A 20065-nucleotide genomic window follows, 5' to 3' on the forward strand; every position below is an offset into this window, starting at 1 on the left:
ATTTAGTTTTTATCTAATATTAAAATGATGCCTAATTTAGTAATACATTAAAACCCACTACAACAAAAGGTTTTACCCCAAAACAATTTAGTTTAGTATTTTGTTAATTACAAAAGCATTTAAATATTGGTTTTTGATACTGTTTTATTCACCTAAGGGTATTTAAACATTTTATAAAAATGTGGTTTCTCCACCATAATTACCTATGCATTAATTGGATCATTCCAAACATTTTACTTTCAATATCCGAAAACTTTTATTGCTTGCTTGATTTTGGATTTGAATTTGAATCAGTTTCGAACTAACGTGAGATTAGCAACAGTAATCAAAGTGACGTGGCATCATTAGCAGAGAATTACTGTAGCTTAATTATCCGGGCGTCACAAAATAGTAGCGTCGGAGTTGCAGGGGAGTGCGCCATGTTCGAGACCTCGCCGTCAATGGTGCGGAAGCAGGGAAGAAGAAGGGGTCGTGGTGCTGCAGAAGAGGAGAAGGTCGTGGGAAGATGACGGTTGCCTGGATCCCCAGCCACTTGGCGCGTGTGGGCAGGACGAGTGGCCGCGTGGACCCATGAGCAGCGGTGCGTGCCGAAGGGTCCGGCGGAAAGGTTCGGCCAGCGCGCCATTTATAAACACTTCCCTTTGCATAATTATGGATCAACTCAGGGTTATGAAAACATTGGGTTGCACTGATATAGAAGGGCCACAGAAAATGAGGAGAGGGCAACAGAGGAGCCGGACTGCCTGGGTCTGGTCTCTTCTGGTGCATTTCGCAAACATATTTTTTTGGGTGCAAACTTTGACAAATGTTTTGAGTGCTTGCAATTTTCATAATGTTTTCATGGAAGTCATTAAAAAAATCAATACTTCAAAATGCTTTCGTAAGTTACACTTTTGTAACATCGATTTTGTTTTTTTGCCATGATTTTCACGAACGTCATTTCATGATAACTTTTTTACAGAAAATATTTGTCAAAGCTTGGCAAAAAGAACAGAATCCTTTGAATTTATTTACTATTTTATTCATTTCACTGTTCATCAGAGATTTGGGCTCCGGAGTAGATCTACGCCCGGTTATCTAAAAAAATTCTGATATAGAAGGGCCACATATGGCTCACGTGAGCCCCACACGTCGGCATGCCATTTACTAAGGGAGCAATTGGGCGAACCGACCTGTAGTTGGATGGTTAAAAGGATTGTGGTATCCCGAGCCCACCAGGATTCAAATCTCGGTGCTCGCATTTATTCTTGGATTTATTTCAGGATTTTCGGCGATGCGCATTCAGTGGGAGGAGACGTTCCCGTCGATGACAAGGCGCTTATGGTGACTTCGTAAATCTCAAGATGATATGCCGGCTCAGTCTTTCGGAGGTGCTCATAGGGGTAGGGTGTGCGTGCGCGCTCATAGGGGTGAGTGTGCGCGCGTGTATATGAGCGCTTGTGTCTGTACTGATGTCAAAAGAAAGGAGCAGTTGGAAACTCCTAGATACTCCAATAGTTTATAAAAAAAATTCTCCATCGGTGTTTTCTTAGCTAACTCCAGTATTTTTTTTGAGGGGTCCAGTAGTTTTTGTTTTGAGGGGTAAACAATCCAACAACTCCAGCAGGGAGAAATATCTGGTACACCCACCTCTAGAGTGCTCCCGGTGCTTCAAACTTAGTAGCACATTTTAAAATGTTCAAAAGAATGAAAAAATCCAGCATATTGACACAACATCAATGTATGTTGTTAAAAAGAATTCAAATCAAAATTCAAAACATTGCTCTTGAGGTACAAAAATGACAAAATGGACATCAATGTGATAATGGGCCTAATCTAAGGCCCAATTTATGTTGTGTACTATTTACTGTCGAATTTGTCTTTTATGTTTCTCAAGCTATGTTTCGAATTTTGATTTTATATTTTTTGAAAACATACTTCGATGTTGTCTCAATGTGCTGGATTTCGTTTCAGAATCTTTCGAACATTTAAAAATGTGATACCAAGTTTTGGAGCACCGGGAGCACCCTAGGTGGGAGTACCAGATATTTCCCCACTCTAGCAGGGAGATATAGAGAATAAAAAAGATAAACATATGTGGTAATGGGCCGCGCCAGTAGCCCGCCCATGTAGAGAAGGTTCAGCGGCCCAAGCCCAACAAGGCCCGTGCCGGTCCGGCTCTCCAACCCGTCGCTGACGCCGCCGGCCGCGGCAGCCGTCAGGCAGGCAACCCAACTCGCCGGGTCTCTGGATTCTCTCGAGGGCACCTGGCTGGCGGCTCCAACTACCGGAGCTCCCTCGCCGTCCGTTAGGCTCTCCCCGCATTACCACCCACCACCACCATCTCCCTCCCTGCTTTGTGTTCTCTCCTCTTACCATCTCCACAATCGTCCCGACCAAGCGGACAGCGCTGGCGATGGACTTCTCCGTCGAGGATGGCAAAAGGCTATGGTCGCTTGTTCGGAAGCAGGAGGTCTTGGTTGACAAGAAACGAAGGTGGTTGGAGTCGATGACTCCCACTCCCAAATCGGATGGCTGCAACACACGACTGAAGCGACCAAAGTTCTTGACTGATGCGTAGGTTTGCGGCACTTTCTTATTTCTTCTGACAGGAGTAGTATAATTCGGTTTTCTCTTTTGTTTCTGGATGTTGCTCATAGCGACAACGGTTGTTGTAATTTATCATACTGCCATGATGTTCGTAGCCAGCCGCGGCGGCAGGATTCCTAAACGCCCCAGGCCACCTTACACTGTAGCTGCAGTGTCACACTGTAGCTACACTGGTGCTATAGGCAACGAAGGAACCAGCCTCCACGCCCCAGGCAGCCGCCCGGGCTGCCTGGGGCCTGTCTCCGCCACTAATCGTAGCAATCTAAATGGAAATTCTATTTGCTGTCGCTATGGTTTAGGGAAAGTGATTTATCTCTATGATCTTTTTTTTTTGGATGCTTAAACATATGTACTCCCTCCGTCCGAAAATATTTGTCATCAAAATGGACAAAAAGGGATGCATCTAGAACTAAAATACATCTAGATACATCCCCTTTTATTCATTTTGATGACAAGTATTTCCGGACGGAGGGAGTAGCAATTAATGTCGTTTCCGCCTCCGGGTGGTTTAGCTTTCTCCCTGCTTAATATATTTACATGTAGCTGTCCTGCATGTTCTTGAAAAATACTCCCTCGGTCCCATAATCATATTGGTTGTAATAAGATCTTGGATTTTTCTATATTGGTTGTAATAACGTCTTAGATTATGGGACGGAGGGAGTAATAATTAATGTCGGTTTTCAGATGATATAGACCCTAGTCTTTTGAAAGAAAGAAAGAAAAAAAATCCCCAGATGGCAAGATGCCTCCATTTCTTTGGCCAACAGTTGCAACCGGTTGTATGTAGTAACAAGAAAGTCTAATTGCTAGCCTTCTGTGGTTATATACAGGTTCTTGGCTGAATCAGATATACGGAGTGACGAAGTAAGCTCTTGCTGTTGTAAGAATAACTACAGGTTACCTTATATAGCTTGTATCTATTTCCGTTTGGGCTAACATGTACTCATGTTAATGTAAAAGAAAAACATGTAATGGATATACATTTTGTACAGCTACAAGTTACTAGACAACATTTCTATGTAAGTGATCAAACGAGACACTTGGCTTCGTATAAATGTTACTACTTACCTCTGTTCCTAAATATAAGACGTATTTAGGAACAGAGGTAGCATCAAACAACTCAGATGTATATTCAGTAATTTGATTTTTATAACGTGGAATAATTAGAACTATGGTAAATAATGCCCTATTGGATGCTGTCTAGCTGGGATCTTCTGTATATGGCATATCATGTGAACTTTACCATACTATCCTTGATTTATCGGCATGGTTACATTCTAGTCACATTGACAAAATTTCCTAGCGTTGTAATTTTATTTACTTGCTATGATATTACAACAAAATACAAAACATGTTTGACACGTGGTTTCTGACAAGCCACCTCAATAGCAACTTCGGCTGCATTAGTTCCATTGTTCAGTTCATGCTTCCCTAAATATGCTATTTTTTTAGAGAAATATATACATATGACTTAAAGAACCTTTCTTTCAGGTGTCTTGCCAAAAAGTGACAGTGTCTGCAGCGCGGTGGCCACAACCATCACTTGGTTCAGGATGGTCTCAGGCTTCTTAACTTACCAAGAGGGGAAGATGGCTCATTGAGTCCAGAAAGTCTGAACATTATGCATAGCACAATCAATAAGTTAAGCAATGGAGCACTTCAATCAGTGGCTAAAATCATCAGCCGCACCAAGTGTAGTTTTAATAAGACTAGACCACTGTTAAGAGAAATTGTAACATACCATCTTCCGTGTTACTTAGCCAAGCTGGATCATGAAGATGTCATCATGTTTGAGTTGTCTGAAATTTTGAGAAATCCTGGCAGCTACCAATCTGATTCGTTGAGCCTTGTCACACCTGTGTCACCACTCACCACTGCTTCTGTCATCTATCAACCAAGCTTTGGATAGACTTGATGGGATTCCTGACCAAGCTCTTGTTGCAGTGAACAGGAAACTCATAGGAAAAACATGTATGCCGAAATTCTGGCATGCGCCTCGGTCTTCCAGTAGAGGGCATCTTATTGAAATAGTGAGGAAAAGATGCAAAATGATTATAGCGCGTATTGAGGAAGGTTACATGCCAAAGAGATTAGCAAAGGCCATGTCAGTGGTGAACCTATACTGGAAGCAGAAGTTGAGATCCATGGATATTTCTCAGTTAGAGTACTTCCCCTTTTCAAAAGAAACAGCGTCTTTGCAAAATGATGTCCTGAATGCTCTTTGGTTGCTTCCAAAACTCCAGCATGATGACCTAAAATTGCTGCGTCCCATATTGGACCCAGATCCTAAATTTCGAAAGATGCAATTTAGAGTAGCTTTGAGGAAGTACTTGTTAGAATGCTTGTTTGAATCTGATGAAGGTGATTTGCCAGATGAGGCCCATCAAGCCATAGCCTTTATAAATCGGATTTCTCAATGTAAAAGTGCCTGTCTGACAGAACGAAGGAAGAATGCTGAAGTAGATTCTGTATTGAATGTAAGCAGTCAACTCAGAGCTTTCGTATATTATGATATCGATGACTGTTCAGACGAGGACGAGTTGATGAGCTTAGGGAGTGTCAACTGCAGCGGGGATAATGATTTCATACTCCCCGAGACCAACTATTTCCACTATAACTTTGAGCAGCATATGGATGAGCCTTGTTCTTCGAATAGTGCACCCAAAGTTGTTGATATGGACGAGTGTTGTTCGGCTGAATCTACCAGAGCTGCACATCATGTTCAAGAAGCTGAACATTTAGATTCCAAATTAGAGGAGGTTTTCAGGAAACCATGTGAAGGAACTGAAAACTCTGGAGCCACTCCACATTACAGAGACAACCTTGCTTTGGAGGAGGCTGTTGATACCAATCATTTGAAGACGCCAGTGCACTCTAAGGATCTCTCCGAGATATGTGATGAAACTTCAACAGCAGCCCACATGCTCATTGGACAAATTTTGGATAAATGGCTACTTGTAGGGAACGGCGAAGTGGAAGTGCTCACCAGACATTATCTTGGAGGGGGCTTGGTTTCTGAAGGTCCACAACGTACGTTGCGGGGTATCGTTGTAGCTTCTCTGTTGTCCTACTCCTCTCAGGTATATGTTGCATGTGTGAAGTCGAGAGTAAGCTGATTGGCTTCTTGTTCCTTTGCTAGACACTAGAGAATTGCTCGACAATTTCGAGCGTGGTGGCGCGTCGGATGCCAGCGGCGTCGTGGGTACGTCCAGCTAGCCGGAAGGTGGCGAGGTCGGCACGGGAGCGTGTCTGCGGGTGGAGGCGCTCAATCCAGACGCTCCGCCCCAAGATGTGCTCGGCCGTGGCCAAGTGCCAGGCCTGGGCAGGGATGCCGCGGAGCTCAAGCTCAACGCGGTATTCGAACCCACCGCAGCCGGCATGAGCTAGCTTGCACCACGGGCGGAGCGACAGGGCAAAACGCGGGCAGCTGATGAAGTGGTCACCGCGCATGCGGTCCATGGAAGCTCTGAAGCCGAATATGATGAGGAAATCCTCAGGACGGTGCGTGTGGACAGTGAAGTCGCCTTCCTGGAACTCGAATGTGCTGCAGAGCAGCTCGGAGACGTCGCCGGAGGACACCCGGGGCCTGTTGCCCGTGATAGTGGCCACCATCGCACGGGAGAGCACCCCCTCCGCCTCTTCCATCTCGACGGAGCGCGCAATGATGACCCGCGCCGGCTCGGCAACGGTCACTTGCGGCGCCGGAGCAGGGGGTGGAGGTGGTGGCGTAGGGCGGGGAGGGCTGAGGGCGGCCGGAGGAGTGCGGCCAAGACGTCGATGGTAGTCAGCGCAGCCGCGGGAGTCGTGTCCGGAGGTGAGGCAGCACCTGCATCGGATGCCGTTGGTGCAGTCACGAACCCGATGACGGTGGTCGAGGCAGCGGAAGCAGAGTCCGGCCACCTCCTCCGGCGATGGGCTGCGTTGCCGCTGCGTGGTGGGGCTTGGCATCCGGGCGCGGCGCGGACGGCGGTGATTCCTGCGGCGCGGCTGCCGGAACCCGTCGTCGTCGACCACGGCCTCGCCCGAAACACGATGCACCTCCGAGCGGGGGCCGAGGCGGGCCGAGGCAGGCAACCGGGCGCCCGCCGGCGCGGTGGCAGGGGCAGGTAGCGCCGGGGCAGCGGCCCGAGGCGCCGGAGGCGTGCGGACGACGTCGCTGTAGGAGCGTGCGGAGGATTCCCCCTCCGAGTCGAACTAGCGCCCGTCCCCGGAGGAGACACGCTCGCCGGAGAGGGAGCGGGCGTCGGAGGCGGCCATGGGGAGGGAATGAGGTGGGGAGGGCCACCGGCGGGGAGTCGACGGCAGCGAGGTTGGTGGTGGGCGGGCTCAGGCTAGGCTAGAGGCGAGAGGGCGGAGCGGAAGCGGAGCCATCCGTCCTCTGCCCCGACTGTCGCACCCTCACGCACCCCATCTCCATCGCCGTCGTGCGCTCCGAGGTTGACCGCGCTCAAGCTCGCGACGCCCCCGGAGCGGCTCAAGGCGGAGACGGCAACGACGGTGCTCCCCCTGGGCATGCTCCCGGTCCTGGCCCTCGCCCTGACCCTGGACGCCAGCGACGCCGTGGCCGCAAGCGCCGCCGCTTCGACACGCAGCCCTCTGGACGCGCCGACGGCATGGCGGTCGACTCCAATGGCTGGCGCGCTGACTGCCGCTCCGCGCGGGCCGACGGCGTCTCCACCTCCTCCTGGGAGGATGCGCCACCGCCCGTACGTGCGCCGGAAAAGGAGATGCTACCTTGGCCTTGCATGCGTGGGGCTCGTCGACCTCGTCATCGTGCCAGAAAAGGAAAAGCGGGAAGGAAAGAAAGGCTGCGTTTGGAGAGCGGGCCTGCCGACAAAGCTGATGCTGCCGCAGACGTGGAGGGAGGCCCTACTGACCGTGCCGCTGCAACTGCAGACGTGGACCCGGCTGGGCCCCCTCCCCCGTTGGTCCCACGCGCTGCCGGCCTACCATTGGTGGAGAACACCCTAGACTCATCCCGTGGCTTGGACTCCGCGTCGCCTGGCGCGCGTGAGACCGCTACTGTTGGGTGCAGCTCTGACTTGGCCTGCCACAGCCCCCCTCGGGATCCAGATGCTTTTGCCTCTGTCAGTGAAGTGCCAGACTCTCAGCCGCCGGCCCCCACCTCCTCTCCCATAGACAAAGTCGATATCTTGTCGGGACAAAGCGGCGATACCCAAACGTCAGCGCCTGCCGCTGGTTTGGAGGCTTCTGCTGCCCGGTCCCCCGCGACCGCGGCGACCACAGCTGGCGCGGGTGCGCATGATTCGAACCCGGTGCCAACACACCACGATGCCCCCGCCAACAGCCACCGTCTGGTTGTAAATTATGGGCCAAGGCCGCTGCCCCCACAGCCCTTCACTCTGCTACAGCGGCCCATGACGCCCACGCCCACCCCGGCGTGCGCTGGGCCATCGCAGCAGCTCGTGCCGCCCATGGCTGGGCCAAACAGGGATGCGCAAGAGACGACGCCCAACCATGCCTCCCTGCGTGCTTCTGCTGGCCGGTTCGCATCTCCACCTGTTGCCCTACGCCGCTCCACGGCTCGGGTCGCTGACAGGACATGGACGCTTGGCGACTTCTTGGCTGCTGCAACAAAGCATATCGGAGCCGCCCTGCCTGCGCCTGGTAAAAGGCCGCGGCGGCCTTCGAACTTCACCCCTCGTCAGGGACGATCAGCCTCCGCAGCACGCTCGCCCACGACAGTGCCGCCAACTGCTGAACGCCGGGCACAAGTTAATATCCTCCGCACCCTCGGGATCGTGGGCACAGACCAGCGGATCACCGCAGCAGAGATGAAGACTTACGACGGCATCTTCGCCGCGCCCATCCCGCTTGCCATCCTCTCGGCCTTTGCCGCGCTTGTCGACCGCGAGCTCCCTGCCGACGTGGCCCCTCCGCCGATCGTCTCCACGCGCAGCGTCGATGCTTGCGAGACTTAGACCTTGTTGAGTGGCACTCTCTTACCGTTGATCTTGTTGCATATGGATCACGGCCTTAAGATTGTCGTTTGGAATGTTCGTGGCCTCAACGCCCGCGCACGGAGATTTGCTGTTCGGTCACTGCTGGCCTCTACCGATGCGACCATTGTTTGTCTCCAGGAGACAAAAATGGCCATGATTTGCTCCTCGGTGATCCTGGACACTCTTGGTTCAGAGTTCGATGGCTACGTGTACCTGCCAGCGATTGGCACGAGAGGCGGCATCCTCCTCGCCTGGAGGAGCAGGGCCGTGAGCATCACGGACCCAGAGTTCTCCACGAACGCGATCACCGCCAAGGTTTCCGCTGGCTCTGCTGCCCCTTGGTGGTTGACGGTGGTTTACGGACCGCAGGAAGACACGGATAAAATCGCATTCCTCCATGAGCTGCGTGACATCCGGAGTGCGTGCCAGGGACCCTGGATGCTATGCGGGGATTTCAATCTAATCTACCGCGACGAAGACAAGAACAATGGCAACCTTCATAGGCGTATGATGGGCAGATTTCGGAGGCTGATCAATGATCTTGCGTTGAAAGAGGTCTATCTCAATGGCCGCCGGTATACCTGGTCGAACGAGCAGTCCCCCCCAACACTTGTGCATCTAGACATAAGTGCAGGGAGGAAGCCCATGCTGCTTGCAACCTTCGCTGCCTCGCTTCTGTGATCTCAGACCATAGCCCGCTGTTTCTGGACTGTGCCCCGGTGCCGGCTGCCCTTCGGCGTTTTCATTTCGAGGACTTGTGGTTGCGCATGGACGGCTTCCACGCGACGGTGGACACGGCTTGGAGGTCTGTGCATGAAGTTGACCCCTTTCGCCGGCTGATGCTTCGCTTGCAGGCTACAGCACGCAAGTTGACAAGCTGGAGCTCACGATCAATTGGCAACATTAAACATAAGATGGCAATCTCGCGTGAACTCATTTCGCGCTTTGACAAAGCTTGGGAAGATCGGCAGTTGACGCCACATGAGGACTGGCTACGCAAACAGCTCAAGATCGGCTATCTTGGCCTCGCGTCCATGGAGCGCACATTCGCCCGGCAGCGCGCACGGATAGCCACTCTGAAAGATGGTGATGCCAGTACAGCCTTCTTCCACCTGCAATGTTCCTTCAGGCGGCAGAAGAATAGGATTTTCAGCCTGACCGTGAATGGCCAGGTGGTCACCGATCATGAGCACATGGCTGAAGCGGCATTCACACATTATGATGCATTGCTGGGCACCGCAGTTGACCGTGAATGCACGCTGGACCTATCGGAGCTGATCACGCCATCTGACCTGGCAGACCTTGATGCCCCCTTTAGCGCTGCAGAGATCTGGGAGGCGATCAAGCGGCTTCCGGCGCGCAAGGCACCCGGACCGGACGGGTTCACTGCCGAGTTCGTGCGAGCCTGCTGGACCACGGTACGCCAAGACTTTGTGGATGTCTTCCAGCAGCTCTATGAGATGAGGGGCCGCGGCTTCAGCAAACTCAACCAAGCGCTGATCACCATGCTGCCGAAGCGCGCCGACGCGACCACACTGAATGACTACCGGCCTATAAGTCTTATTCACCTAGTGGCAAAGATCTTCGCCAAAGTGTTGTCCCTACGACTCGCCCCGAAGCTGGACAGCCTTGTGAGTCGGAGCCAAAATGCGTTCATCGCCGGCAGGAGCCTCCACGACAACTTCATTCTAGTCAAGCAATCGGCCCGGCTTCTCCACCAGTTGGGTGCCCCGCGAGTCTTGCTCAAGCTTGACCTTGCGCGGGCCTTCGACTCCCTAGCCTGGCCCTTCCTCATGGAAACCCTGCGCCAATATGGCTTCGGAAATAGATTTATGGAGTGGATCGCCATCCTCCTATCTTCGGCAAGCACACGCATACTGATGAACGGTGAGCCAGGGCCTCCTATCTGGCACCGCAAGGGGCTCCGGCAGGGTGACCCTGTGTCACCACAGCTATTTGTGCTCGCCGTTGACATCTTGGGCAGGCTCATCAAGCGCGCTATTGACATGGGAGTCATGGCACGGCTACACCCGAGGCGCTCCATTCCCACTATGTCGCTGTACGCGGACGATGTGGTGCTATTCTGCCACTGCTCGCCCAGCGACATCATTGCCGTGCGGGAGGTCCTGACGCTCTTCGGCCGCGCTTCCGGCCTAAGGGTGAACTATGCCAAGAGCTCTGCCTCGCTGCTGCACTGTGACACGGACGAGGCGACAGCAGCACTTGCGCACCTAGGCTGCCCCATCGTCAACTTGCCGATCACCTACCTCGGGATCCCCCTCACGGTAGGCCGACCAACTGCTGCCCAACTGCAGCCCCTAGTTGATGGGATTGCCGGCCGGCTCCCCTCTTGGAAGGCCAACCTGATGAACAAGCCTGGGAGGCTTGCGCTGGTGAAGTCTGTGCTGAGCGCCATCCCCGTGCATCAACTACTCGCCTATGCGCCGCCTAAGAAGACGCTTCGTCAAATTGAGAAGATTGAGCGCGGCTTCTTGTGGGCCGGCCGCGCTGCCGCCAATGGAGGCCACTGCCATGTCAACTGGCGCCGCGTTTGCCGCCCCATATCGTACGGAGGCCTGGGTGTCCAGGACCTGGAGCGCGCTGGCCTTGCTCTACGGCTACGATGGCTATGGTTCTCGCGCACTGACCATGAGCGCGCCTGGAATGGCCTGGACCTACAATTCTCTGCCGAGGAGCGAGCGCTCTTTTTCGCGTCCACCACGATGACCCTCGGAAACGGAACAACGGCATATTTCTGGGAAGACCGCTGGATAAATGGGCAATCCATTTGCGAGATCGCCCCGTCACTTTACAAGCGCATACCCAAGCACCGGCGCAAAATCCGGACCGTCGCTGAAGGACTGCAAGGCCATAGCTGGGCCAGGGACATTCATGGGACCTTGGGCATACACGAGATTGGCCAGTACCTTCAAGTCTGGCTGGCCATCGAGCATATCACGCTCTCGGACACCCCTGATCAGCTAGTTTGGAGATGGACAGCCTCCGGTATATACTCTGCTAGCTCATGCTATCTTGCCACCTTCCAGGGATCCATGACTTGCTTCTCGTGGAAGCTCATATGGAAGAACTGGGCGCCGCCAAGAGTGAAGTTTTTTCACTGGTTGGCCAGCCAAGACCGGTGCTGGATGGCCGACCGCTTGGCTCGACGCGGTCTCCAGCATCAGCCAAGATGCCCACTCTGTGACCAGGCTCCCGAGACGACGCGCCACCTCCTCTTGGAGTGCCCCTTCGCCAGGCAGACTTGGCACGAAATCCTGTCCTGGCTACGGATGACCACTGCAGGGCCAAGCCACGAAGATTCATTGATGGACTGGTGGCTGCAGGCAAGGCAAAACACGCCAACACTGATGCGTAAGGGCCTAGCCTCCATCTCTGTTGAGACCATGGATGATCTGGAAACAGCGCAACGAATGCATCTTTGAGGGCGCCCAGCCCCTGGTTCAGGTCCTGGTCTCGAAGATCAAAGAGGAAGCCAAGCAGTGGGCAAGAGCGGGCGCCCACGGCCTACGCGTCATTCTGCCGCCACCTGGGACGTGCACTAGTATCGCTGACCAAGGCTGTAAGCTGTAACTTGTAACTAACCTCCTAGGAGGATTGTATCAAAACTCCACCTTTTCAATGCAATGAAATGCAAAAGCCCTTTGCATTTTCTCGAAAAAAAAGACACTAGAGAATTGCTGAATGTAACAGATAATAAAAACCTGAAGGGTGACATTCTAGTGCATGCCGTGGAACGCATCTCGCCCAATTTGCCGAGAAGGTTGTGTACTTTCCTGCCTCTCCCGTCCTTGCATGTACAGTATGATTCTCTTTGAGTCGCACATAATAATATATTTAATTCCTTGCATTTTGCAGTTGCATTGACCGAGTTAAGAGGCTAATGACCTAGCAGGTGCATTGCGACAACGATCTGCAGGTGCATTACAGATAGGGACTTGGTGACTTGTTTCTGCATTTTTTTTCTACCGGGAATCCTGCCTACGCTAATCTGCGAGTTTGTGACTAGTTCGTCTCCAAATACTTGTATCTCGTGATATATTGGCCATTGATTTTTTTTTCTTTCTGAAATGTGTTGATTTAAATAGAAACTATTAATACATTGTGAAACCGTATCTCATGAGATCTATCAGTATCAGTTTGGTGTTATCAGTATTCTTTCTACATTGATATGTTTGACGGGCCTAAATTTAGAAGACACGTATTTTCCATGGTTGCATGTCAGCCCAGTACATATTGTTAAGATATACATTTTGGTACGGAGGGAGTAGTAAATAAGTGCAGGCCATCGGACAGGCAGCGTTGTTGTTCTTTTCAGTGCTCTCCGCTGTGTCCGCGAGTAGATTTGTGTGCATAAAGAAGTGCATTAACCTATGGCATGTGTTAATCACATAGGATCATCATAACAACCTTCCTTTTGGCAGGAGAGGGGCTATTTTAGTTGCAACCTGAGGGACAACAAGCAGGAGGAATTGGCCAACTGGAGTGCTAGATTCAGGGCAAGTTTGCCGAAGCACTTTCATTAGTTCCATCGATAATACTAGGACTGGAGAACTGAAAGCCCTTGTAGATGCAAGTTGTGTGCTATTAAACCAAAAAATTTAAGTGCACAACATAATACTGTTAAAAGTTTGCATGGTCAATTTTCACACGATTTCTAACTTCTTAAATCGGAATTTTTTGCAGGAACAAGATTGACAGCGGCCTCTTGGATTGCACTCTTAATAAAGCTTCGAGCTCAAGGCCTTCGATATTTGTGAAGTTTTCCAGGAAGAAGATTGCCTGTAGCATCTTGGAGTGCACTAATATTAATAAATAAACCCTTCAATATTTGTGTTGCCCAAAGGCTACAAGTTCTGTAATTTACCCAAATACTTTGCATTTTCTCTACCTAAATATGAGTGTAATGTTTCAGATCATATATTCCCAGTATTATTAAGACATCATGTATGTGAAGTTATTTGTGCCGTTTCAATACCACCTTTTGTGAATCTTTGAACTTGCCCTTCCTTCTGTGATGCACTCGTAAGTATTTGGCAGATTTGAACATGCGCTCATCTAAAAACTCACTCGTTTCATTTATGTTTTCACTATAACGATTCAGGGACCTTGATTCTGATTTGCCAAATGTAATGTTACATGAGAATAAGCATGCTTCAGTAGGAAAAAAAAAGTTGATTTAAGCCATAGAACCATGTCGGCTCTGGGAGGGAAACGGGGGTCGGGGGAGGTTGGTGAAAAGAGGTTCCTATGTATTGCCTCTTGGATTGATCCCAAGGGGAAAAGATGAACAAGTATTGATCCTTTGTCCTGCATCGTTGTTCCCAAATCTGCAGGACACGGCCCCTGCGAAGGGAGAAACCTGGAGTTGTTCTAGTTGGAGAAATATGTTGCGCCATTGGAGGACAGGAAGATGTTGTTTGTTTCAGGGTGAAGATTATAAAGCGCATGTCTAGCCTTGTCGGCGGGCGGCGGCTGAGGCATGAATCCAGTGATGCGCCTCGGCAAGGTCCACAAGGATGCCGATGGAATGCGCGCTCGTACACCTCCATAGCTGTTCTGCTGCATCATCACAAATGCCATCTATCATGCTGCTGCTAAGTCCTTGGCTAGACCTGGTTTGAAAAATCGAGGATATTACAATGGTAATCGCAGACAAACACTTTGGGGGAAGAAGGCAGTAATCCACTTCTGAGCCTAGGCTCACCTGCACCCGCCCTGACGAAAAAAATCAAAACAAAATTAGAGAAATTCAAAAAATTTCATTTTTTTGTGTGATAGACAATTTGATGCGTGAGGTTCGTTCCAATTTTCAAATCATTTGGACATCTGAATAGCTCTCGACAAAAAAGACAAACTCGGGGTCTATAAAAATGTTTACTGTTCATGCATTGTTTTGACTCGATTTGTCTTTTTTGCTAAGAGCTGCTCAGAACTCCAAATGCTCTAAAATTTTGAGCGGACCTCACGTGATAAATTGTCTACCATGCAAAAAAAGATTGGAATTTTTTGTGTTTTTTTTCCTGGGCGGGTGCAGATGAGTCTGGGCATCAAAACGACAAGAACCTATTGAACAGAAAATCAGTACCTTGAGATACAACGGTGTTCTTTACGATGACAAGGTGGAAGAAACTTCAATGCACTTATTCTAGCACTACCCGTTTGCCCTCAGGTGCTAGGAAATATATATCATGCCCACCAAAAATAGAGGTACTTCTTGCTTTGATGCGATCGGCCTAGCCATGCAGGTCCTCGCAAGAGATATTGCCCTAGATATTGTGAATTTGTGATAATGGGATGCTGGGGTATTTGATCCATCATCAGAAATTACAAAATCTTCAGGCAGGCAGTACCCCACTTTCAAGGATGTATATACTACCTAAGGAGATGTTTCTGTGGAAGAGAAAAATCAAAGCCATCCAAAGCAGCAATCATCAAGTTCTGGACTGACCACCTCTTCTAAAGCACATCATGTTTCCAAAAAAGGGCATTGGTTGAATGTTGTTACACTACTTCCTTTTTTTTCTGTTACTAATATGTATATAAATTTTATTTAATGAAAATTTATTGTAGAACTATTGTTCTACGGTTTCAGGGTCAATTTCCCCCCTCTCAATTCAAGACAAAGAATAACTTGAGAAATCAACAGGGACGTCTTGGCAAGGGATACAATGAAGTACATAAGGTTGACAACTGGTTAAAGCCATAACAGATAAATGGTTTAACATATCACGTTCATGAGTTATGGGGTAAAGGAAGATGCACATATATGTACATATACTAATAGAAACATGTGCCTTCCTCCAGTTGCAAGCCGGCCATTCTTGTCATCCTAGGCAGGACCCTCAGAAAATCTAATGTAAGCCTGCCTGCATCTAGTGCCCATCTCAACGGTCACGACGCCTGCAGAGACACCAAAATAAGTCAGTTGCATTTCATGAGTGCTGCACTATGTCACACGCTATTGCTATAATTAAGTCATATTACACAATAAGAATAAAATGAACTACTCCCTCTGTAGTGACCTAAACGATCTTATATTTCTTTACGGAGGGAGTATATAATAATGAACTGTATATAGGAATCTGATCTACAAGTTTATATGCACCAAGTGAGCTGAAGATTTATATCTTGCAAGTAATTTCAAGTTTCATTCACACATAACCTGGTGGGGTTACAGTTGACTTGTTTTTGTCTAGTAATAATAGCAAGAGATAGCAACAGAGGAAGGAATATGCACAATTCAAACATTATGCGGTAACTAGAATAGATGTAAGCATACCCGTGTCGGTCATAGTCCCTAGAACTATCCCTTGGGGAACGTGACCTTCGGCGGCTCCTCGAATCATAGCTACGAGATCTCCCTGATTCTTTATCATGGCCATATCTACTTTCTCTGTCATGGTAGCGATCATGGCTACTTCTACGGTCATAATCCCTGTGCCTGTCACGACTGCTGCTTCGATCTCCTCTATGACGGTCCCTGCTTGATGCTCTATCACATTCTGTGCTCCTTTCCTTGGATCTAGTTGTTTGTACAAGGCAGCTTTTAGCACAATAATTAACAAAAATTGCTGCTCTGTTAGGAGACTTTAAAGCTAGGAAGCCTAAGAGTACCTTCTGTCATGTTCAGTTCGGTCCACCTTGCGCCTTTTGTTTTTCTCTTCCTGTACACACAAAAAAGCCAGAAGCAACACCAGTCTTATATAATCCCAAATAAACAAGTACAGAACAATTCAGGTACTAACAAAGGAAGACAATAAGCCAGCCATGTTAGCAAAATCTGGTACTAACATGTAACTCTGCAGGACTACGCTTCAATCAAAAGATTATTCTGAAAACTAACCTGCAGTTCAGACAACTTCTCCCGTATTAGCATATAACCCATATGGAGTTTCCCTCCGAAATGATCTGCTAAACGCCGGTCACTGTTTGGAAGAAAAAAATTTAGCCAAGAGCATAGCTATAAACAACAAGTTCTTAACAAGTTTGCAAGTTACATTAAACCCTTGACAAGACATCTATGATCCACAAGGATAAAAACATGAATAAATAAACACGCACATTCTTTAGCTGCAAAAGTAATCCTCGTAAAACTGGACCCAAAAGCCTGCTGGTGAAAAAGGAGGCACAGGCGTCTGTCAAAAGCTGAAGCACTTGAAACCCCATACACCACTATACTCATGACCCCAAGGTGGAAATTCCTGGTTAAGCCAAAGGAAATTAATTTACCTGTCATACACGCTCAAGAATGCTCCACATATGTCACACAGGCGCAACTTTTGATCAGTCTGAACAAAAGATTACAAATGCACAAAATCAATATATAAATAAATGGAGACAAACTAAATATGTTATTATTGCTATACAACTTTTCTGCCTGAAACTTCATGACAAGAGTAGTCCTACCACATAGCAAATCCAATAAGTAGGTCTCCATGCAGTTAGCAAAAGGATTGAATTTTTGTTGTGGATTGCACAAGGAAAATCTGAGTTACTTACAATTTGAACGTGAGTGGATATTTTTGCAGAGTCAGGAACAGGCTGTGGCCGCGCACCCAGCTGGTTAGAGATCAAAACAAAATACATCAGAAAGAGGAATGGTACTTTGGCAACTAAAGCAGACGAGAGCTACCGTAACATCTACTCCCTCCGCCCCATAATGTAAGACGTTTTGACACTAGACTAGTGTCAAAAAACATCTTACATTATGGGACGGAGGGAGTAGTCAGCTGCTACAATAGATTTAAATGCTAAAGATAGATATTAACCTTCTTCAGAGCTTCTGCTTCATCCAACAGTTTTTGTGCTTCATCAATCATCCCACTCTCACCTGTTCAGAACAAATGTTGTTTGTACATTATTATGCATTAATACAACACCAGATAAACAATGATTTGTGCCCTAGTAGTACGGTTAATGAAACACACCTAGTTCCTCTGCTTTTTTGAGCTTTTCATTAATCATTTCTTGTGTACGAGCATCTGGAGCAGCAGGTGCTGTTGATTGCGTAGCAGTTTGGAGAGAATTCACTAGCAAAACACGGTCCTTATTAAAGGCTTCAAGGAGCAGCTTTGCCTTCAAATGAGAATAAAATCGTTACGGAAGGCACATGGTGGAAATAAATTCAGCTATATACTTAAGTTCAGACAACTCCAGTGTGGTAAAATTTGATAGCGGCCCCAGAAGTACCTGCTCTTCAGCTCTCTGTTCCTTGAGTTTATCAACCTCTTCAGTAGCCCGAATTTTGCCCTCAGTGTTTCCATCAAAGTCTACAGGAGCAACAAGCGCAAAGAATCAAATGCTAAGTTGCAAACACATATACTTTAAGTTATATGCCACAAAAATTATAATGTGAGATTCATATTCAAAAGAAATTTTTAATGATACTATTTTTGTGGCAAGTAACTTATACTCCCTCTGTAAGCAAATATAAGAGCGTTTAGATCACTATTTTAGTGATCTAAACGCTCTTATATTTGTTTACGGAGGGAGTATTTTGCTAATTAAATCTATGGTCCAAATTTAACACAAAATACGAGAGGGACTAATAAACTCGAACAGAGGAAGTAATTTCATAGTAGAAGAATTTTCAGAGGTTTCACAAAGACAAATAACTGGAAGAATGGTATTCCAGAGGAAACTGAGCACAGAACAGTTGGGCATAAATAAAAGAATATAGTAAGTAACAAAGAAAAATATTGAACAACAATATAGTTGTGGGAGAAACAAAAAGGACTTACCAAAAGTGTCTATCTCCTTCATCTTCTCCTTAATTTGTTTGGAGAACTCGAGTACCTCTTTACTCTGGATTTGCAAGTAAACATTACCTTTCACCATTCAGTTTCCACAATGAAATAATCAAACATGGTATTAATGGGATCAGAAGAGTAATTAACATGGGGTACCTGTGTAACCTCAGTGATAGAAATTGCAATAGCTGCCTTGGCGTCTTCCTCCTCCAAACGCTTAAGGGCTCTTTGAATCTTTCTCTCGCACTCAACTATCAGTCTTTCTATAGTTTCTTCCAATTCACGATCATAGTTGTCCATACCTTTGGCTTTGGCCTCCTCGTATCTATTACTTAGTTCAGGAAGCAACAGAACAGATCCTTCGTACCCAACTGCAAACATGCTACCATAGAGATATGCATGGGAATGTAACCAAACGAAACGTGTATGTGCTTCACTGTTACTTATCAGAACAACAGCGTACAACTAAACAACTATCACTAATTCCTCAGGAATTCCTTGTTAACTAAAGACTGCAATGATGCACGAGTAAAGCGTTTAAAACAACAAAAAGATAAAGCATTCAAACCTCATTTTCTCACCATGGCATTAAAGGTGACCTAATAAGAGAAGGCACCTAGATTTGGTTGATTAGGAAAGGTTGCAGCACTAACATTGGATTCAGAGGGGAAGCCCGCTATATCACAAACCTAATGCTTCACAGTTCATTGTTGTCTTTTGACTCTGAACTTGCACCATAACAATACTATAATTTATATTCGAATTGTCGATCAACAGGAGGCGCAATCTCAAATCTCATACAACGAAACAACGCACGCCCTGCTTTTGCAAACCTAAAGCTTAACACACATTGTTCTTAGCAGCACATCAACATTTGAATAAATTTCATTCAAAGGTTCATTTTAATCAATATGTAGGTCATAATCTTGACAAGCAAGATGTAGCTAAGTTGTGTCGTTCAAACTGCATGATCCATGACTCCATAAAATCATCCAAGCCCAGTATAAATAAAAAGGGCAGGTAGTCCGGACAATCAAAAGTCCCTCCAACCTATTCTACCCTCACCTCACACGAGCACTCAAAACTTCTTCGATTCAAACCGCACTATGAGAAGGGGAAATAAACTGAACCAATGTGGTCATCTCCACAAATCCGTCCATATTGCCCCAAAATTACACGCACAAAATCGAGATGGAACTCGAGTGGTAGGATACTCCTTGCGGAGCTGCAAGGAATGCAGCTTAGGGCACGGACCCATGTCCATCTTCTGCAAAACACCAACAAAACAAAAACATATCAGCGAGCCGGACCGAGCCTACCCCCCCGATCGAAATTACAGCAGCAGTGTGCCAGCAGAAGAGGAAACGCACGGTGAGCTGGAAGAGGTCGTGGGGGCATAGGCCGGCGAGGAAGAGGCGGCAGACGTCGCGGTCGTAGTACTTGCGGCTGACCTCCCGGACGTCGCCATTGCGGTTGGCGCCCATGAGCTGGTCGAGCTGCTTCCGGATGGCGTCCATGGCGCCGCGCGGTGGGACCCTCCCTTAGCTAGGGTTTTTGGTTCCTGGAGAAGGGGGAGGAGGCTGTTTCGGTGGCGTGATGGCGAGGAGGAGGACAAGGAAGCTGGAACCTGGGGTTCTGGAAGGTCCTGGATGCCGCCGGAAAAAGGACCAACGGTGGGCACCATCCGGTTGACAGATTGTCCACACGGTCCAAATAGGCGCGGCCCGCGGCCCGCGGCCCTGC

At 48.3% G+C, this 20065-nt stretch overlaps 2 protein-coding genes across 6 annotated transcripts; one reads left to right on the plus strand and one right to left on the minus strand.

The window, feature by feature from the left end:
* The first annotated feature begins 2190 nt into the window (after positions 1 to 2190).
* LOC123139257 (uncharacterized) lies at positions 2191 to 5705 on the plus strand. The gene is made up of 3 exons (XM_044559054.1): positions 2191 to 2556; positions 3420 to 3453; positions 4081 to 5705. Exon 3 carries the CDS (start codon positions 4563 to 4565, stop codon positions 5703 to 5705), a length of 1143 nt encoding a protein of 380 aa, XP_044414989.1. The 5' UTR covers positions 2191 to 2556; positions 3420 to 3453; positions 4081 to 4562.
* Positions 5706 to 15204: 9499 nt separating this feature from the next.
* On the minus strand, positions 15205 to 20009 carry LOC123137416 (putative RNA-binding protein Luc7-like 2). 5 transcript variants are annotated; one of them, XM_044557167.1, is made up of 13 exons: positions 19693 to 20006; positions 19537 to 19589; positions 18479 to 18647; positions 18314 to 18377; positions 17763 to 17842; positions 17501 to 17648; positions 17342 to 17403; positions 17073 to 17132; positions 16803 to 16861; positions 16417 to 16498; positions 16188 to 16237; positions 15853 to 16095; positions 15205 to 15473 (listed from the first exon to the last, which is right to left on the minus strand). In XM_044557167.1, the coding sequence occupies exons 1-13, from the start codon at positions 19837 to 19839 to the stop codon at positions 15458 to 15460; spliced, it is 1233 nt and encodes a 410-aa protein (XP_044413102.1). In that variant the 5' UTR covers positions 19840 to 20006; the 3' UTR covers positions 15205 to 15457. The 5 variants fall into 5 exon arrangements, 3 of the variants coding, with proteins under 3 accessions (XP_044413102.1, XP_044413104.1, XP_044413103.1); XR_006468245.1 differs by lacking the exon at positions 15205 to 15473 and adding an exon at positions 16635 to 16680 and having other exon boundaries at positions 15943 to 16095; positions 19693 to 20009; XR_006468244.1 differs by lacking the exon at positions 15205 to 15473 and adding an exon at positions 16635 to 16683 and having other exon boundaries at positions 15943 to 16095; positions 19693 to 20009.
* Positions 20010 to 20065: the final 56 nt, after the last annotated feature.

The sequence above is a fragment of the Triticum aestivum genome, chromosome 6B (assembly GCF_018294505.1).
Source record: "Triticum aestivum cultivar Chinese Spring chromosome 6B, IWGSC CS RefSeq v2.1, whole genome shotgun sequence".
Classification (NCBI taxonomy): domain Eukaryota; kingdom Viridiplantae; phylum Streptophyta; class Magnoliopsida; order Poales; family Poaceae; genus Triticum; species Triticum aestivum.

Bases quoted from the DNA above. Each gene is read 5' to 3' on its own strand.
- LOC123139257 (XM_044559054.1), top strand. From the start codon at position 4,563: ATGCCGAAATTCTGGCATGCGCCTCGGTCTTCCAGTAGAGGGCATCTT.
- LOC123137416 (XM_044557167.1), bottom strand. From the start codon at position 19,839: ATGGACGCCATCCGGAAGCAGCTCGACCAGCTCATGGGCGCCAACCGC. The intron at 17,404-17,500 runs GTGTGTTTCATT...TGTTCTGAACAG, and splicing joins CAAAAAAGCAGAGGAACTAG to GTGAGAGTGGGATGATTGAT. The intron at 16,499-16,802 runs GTAAATTAATTT...TCTTCCAAACAG, and splicing joins TTCTTGAGCGTGTATGACAG to TGACCGGCGTTTAGCAGATC.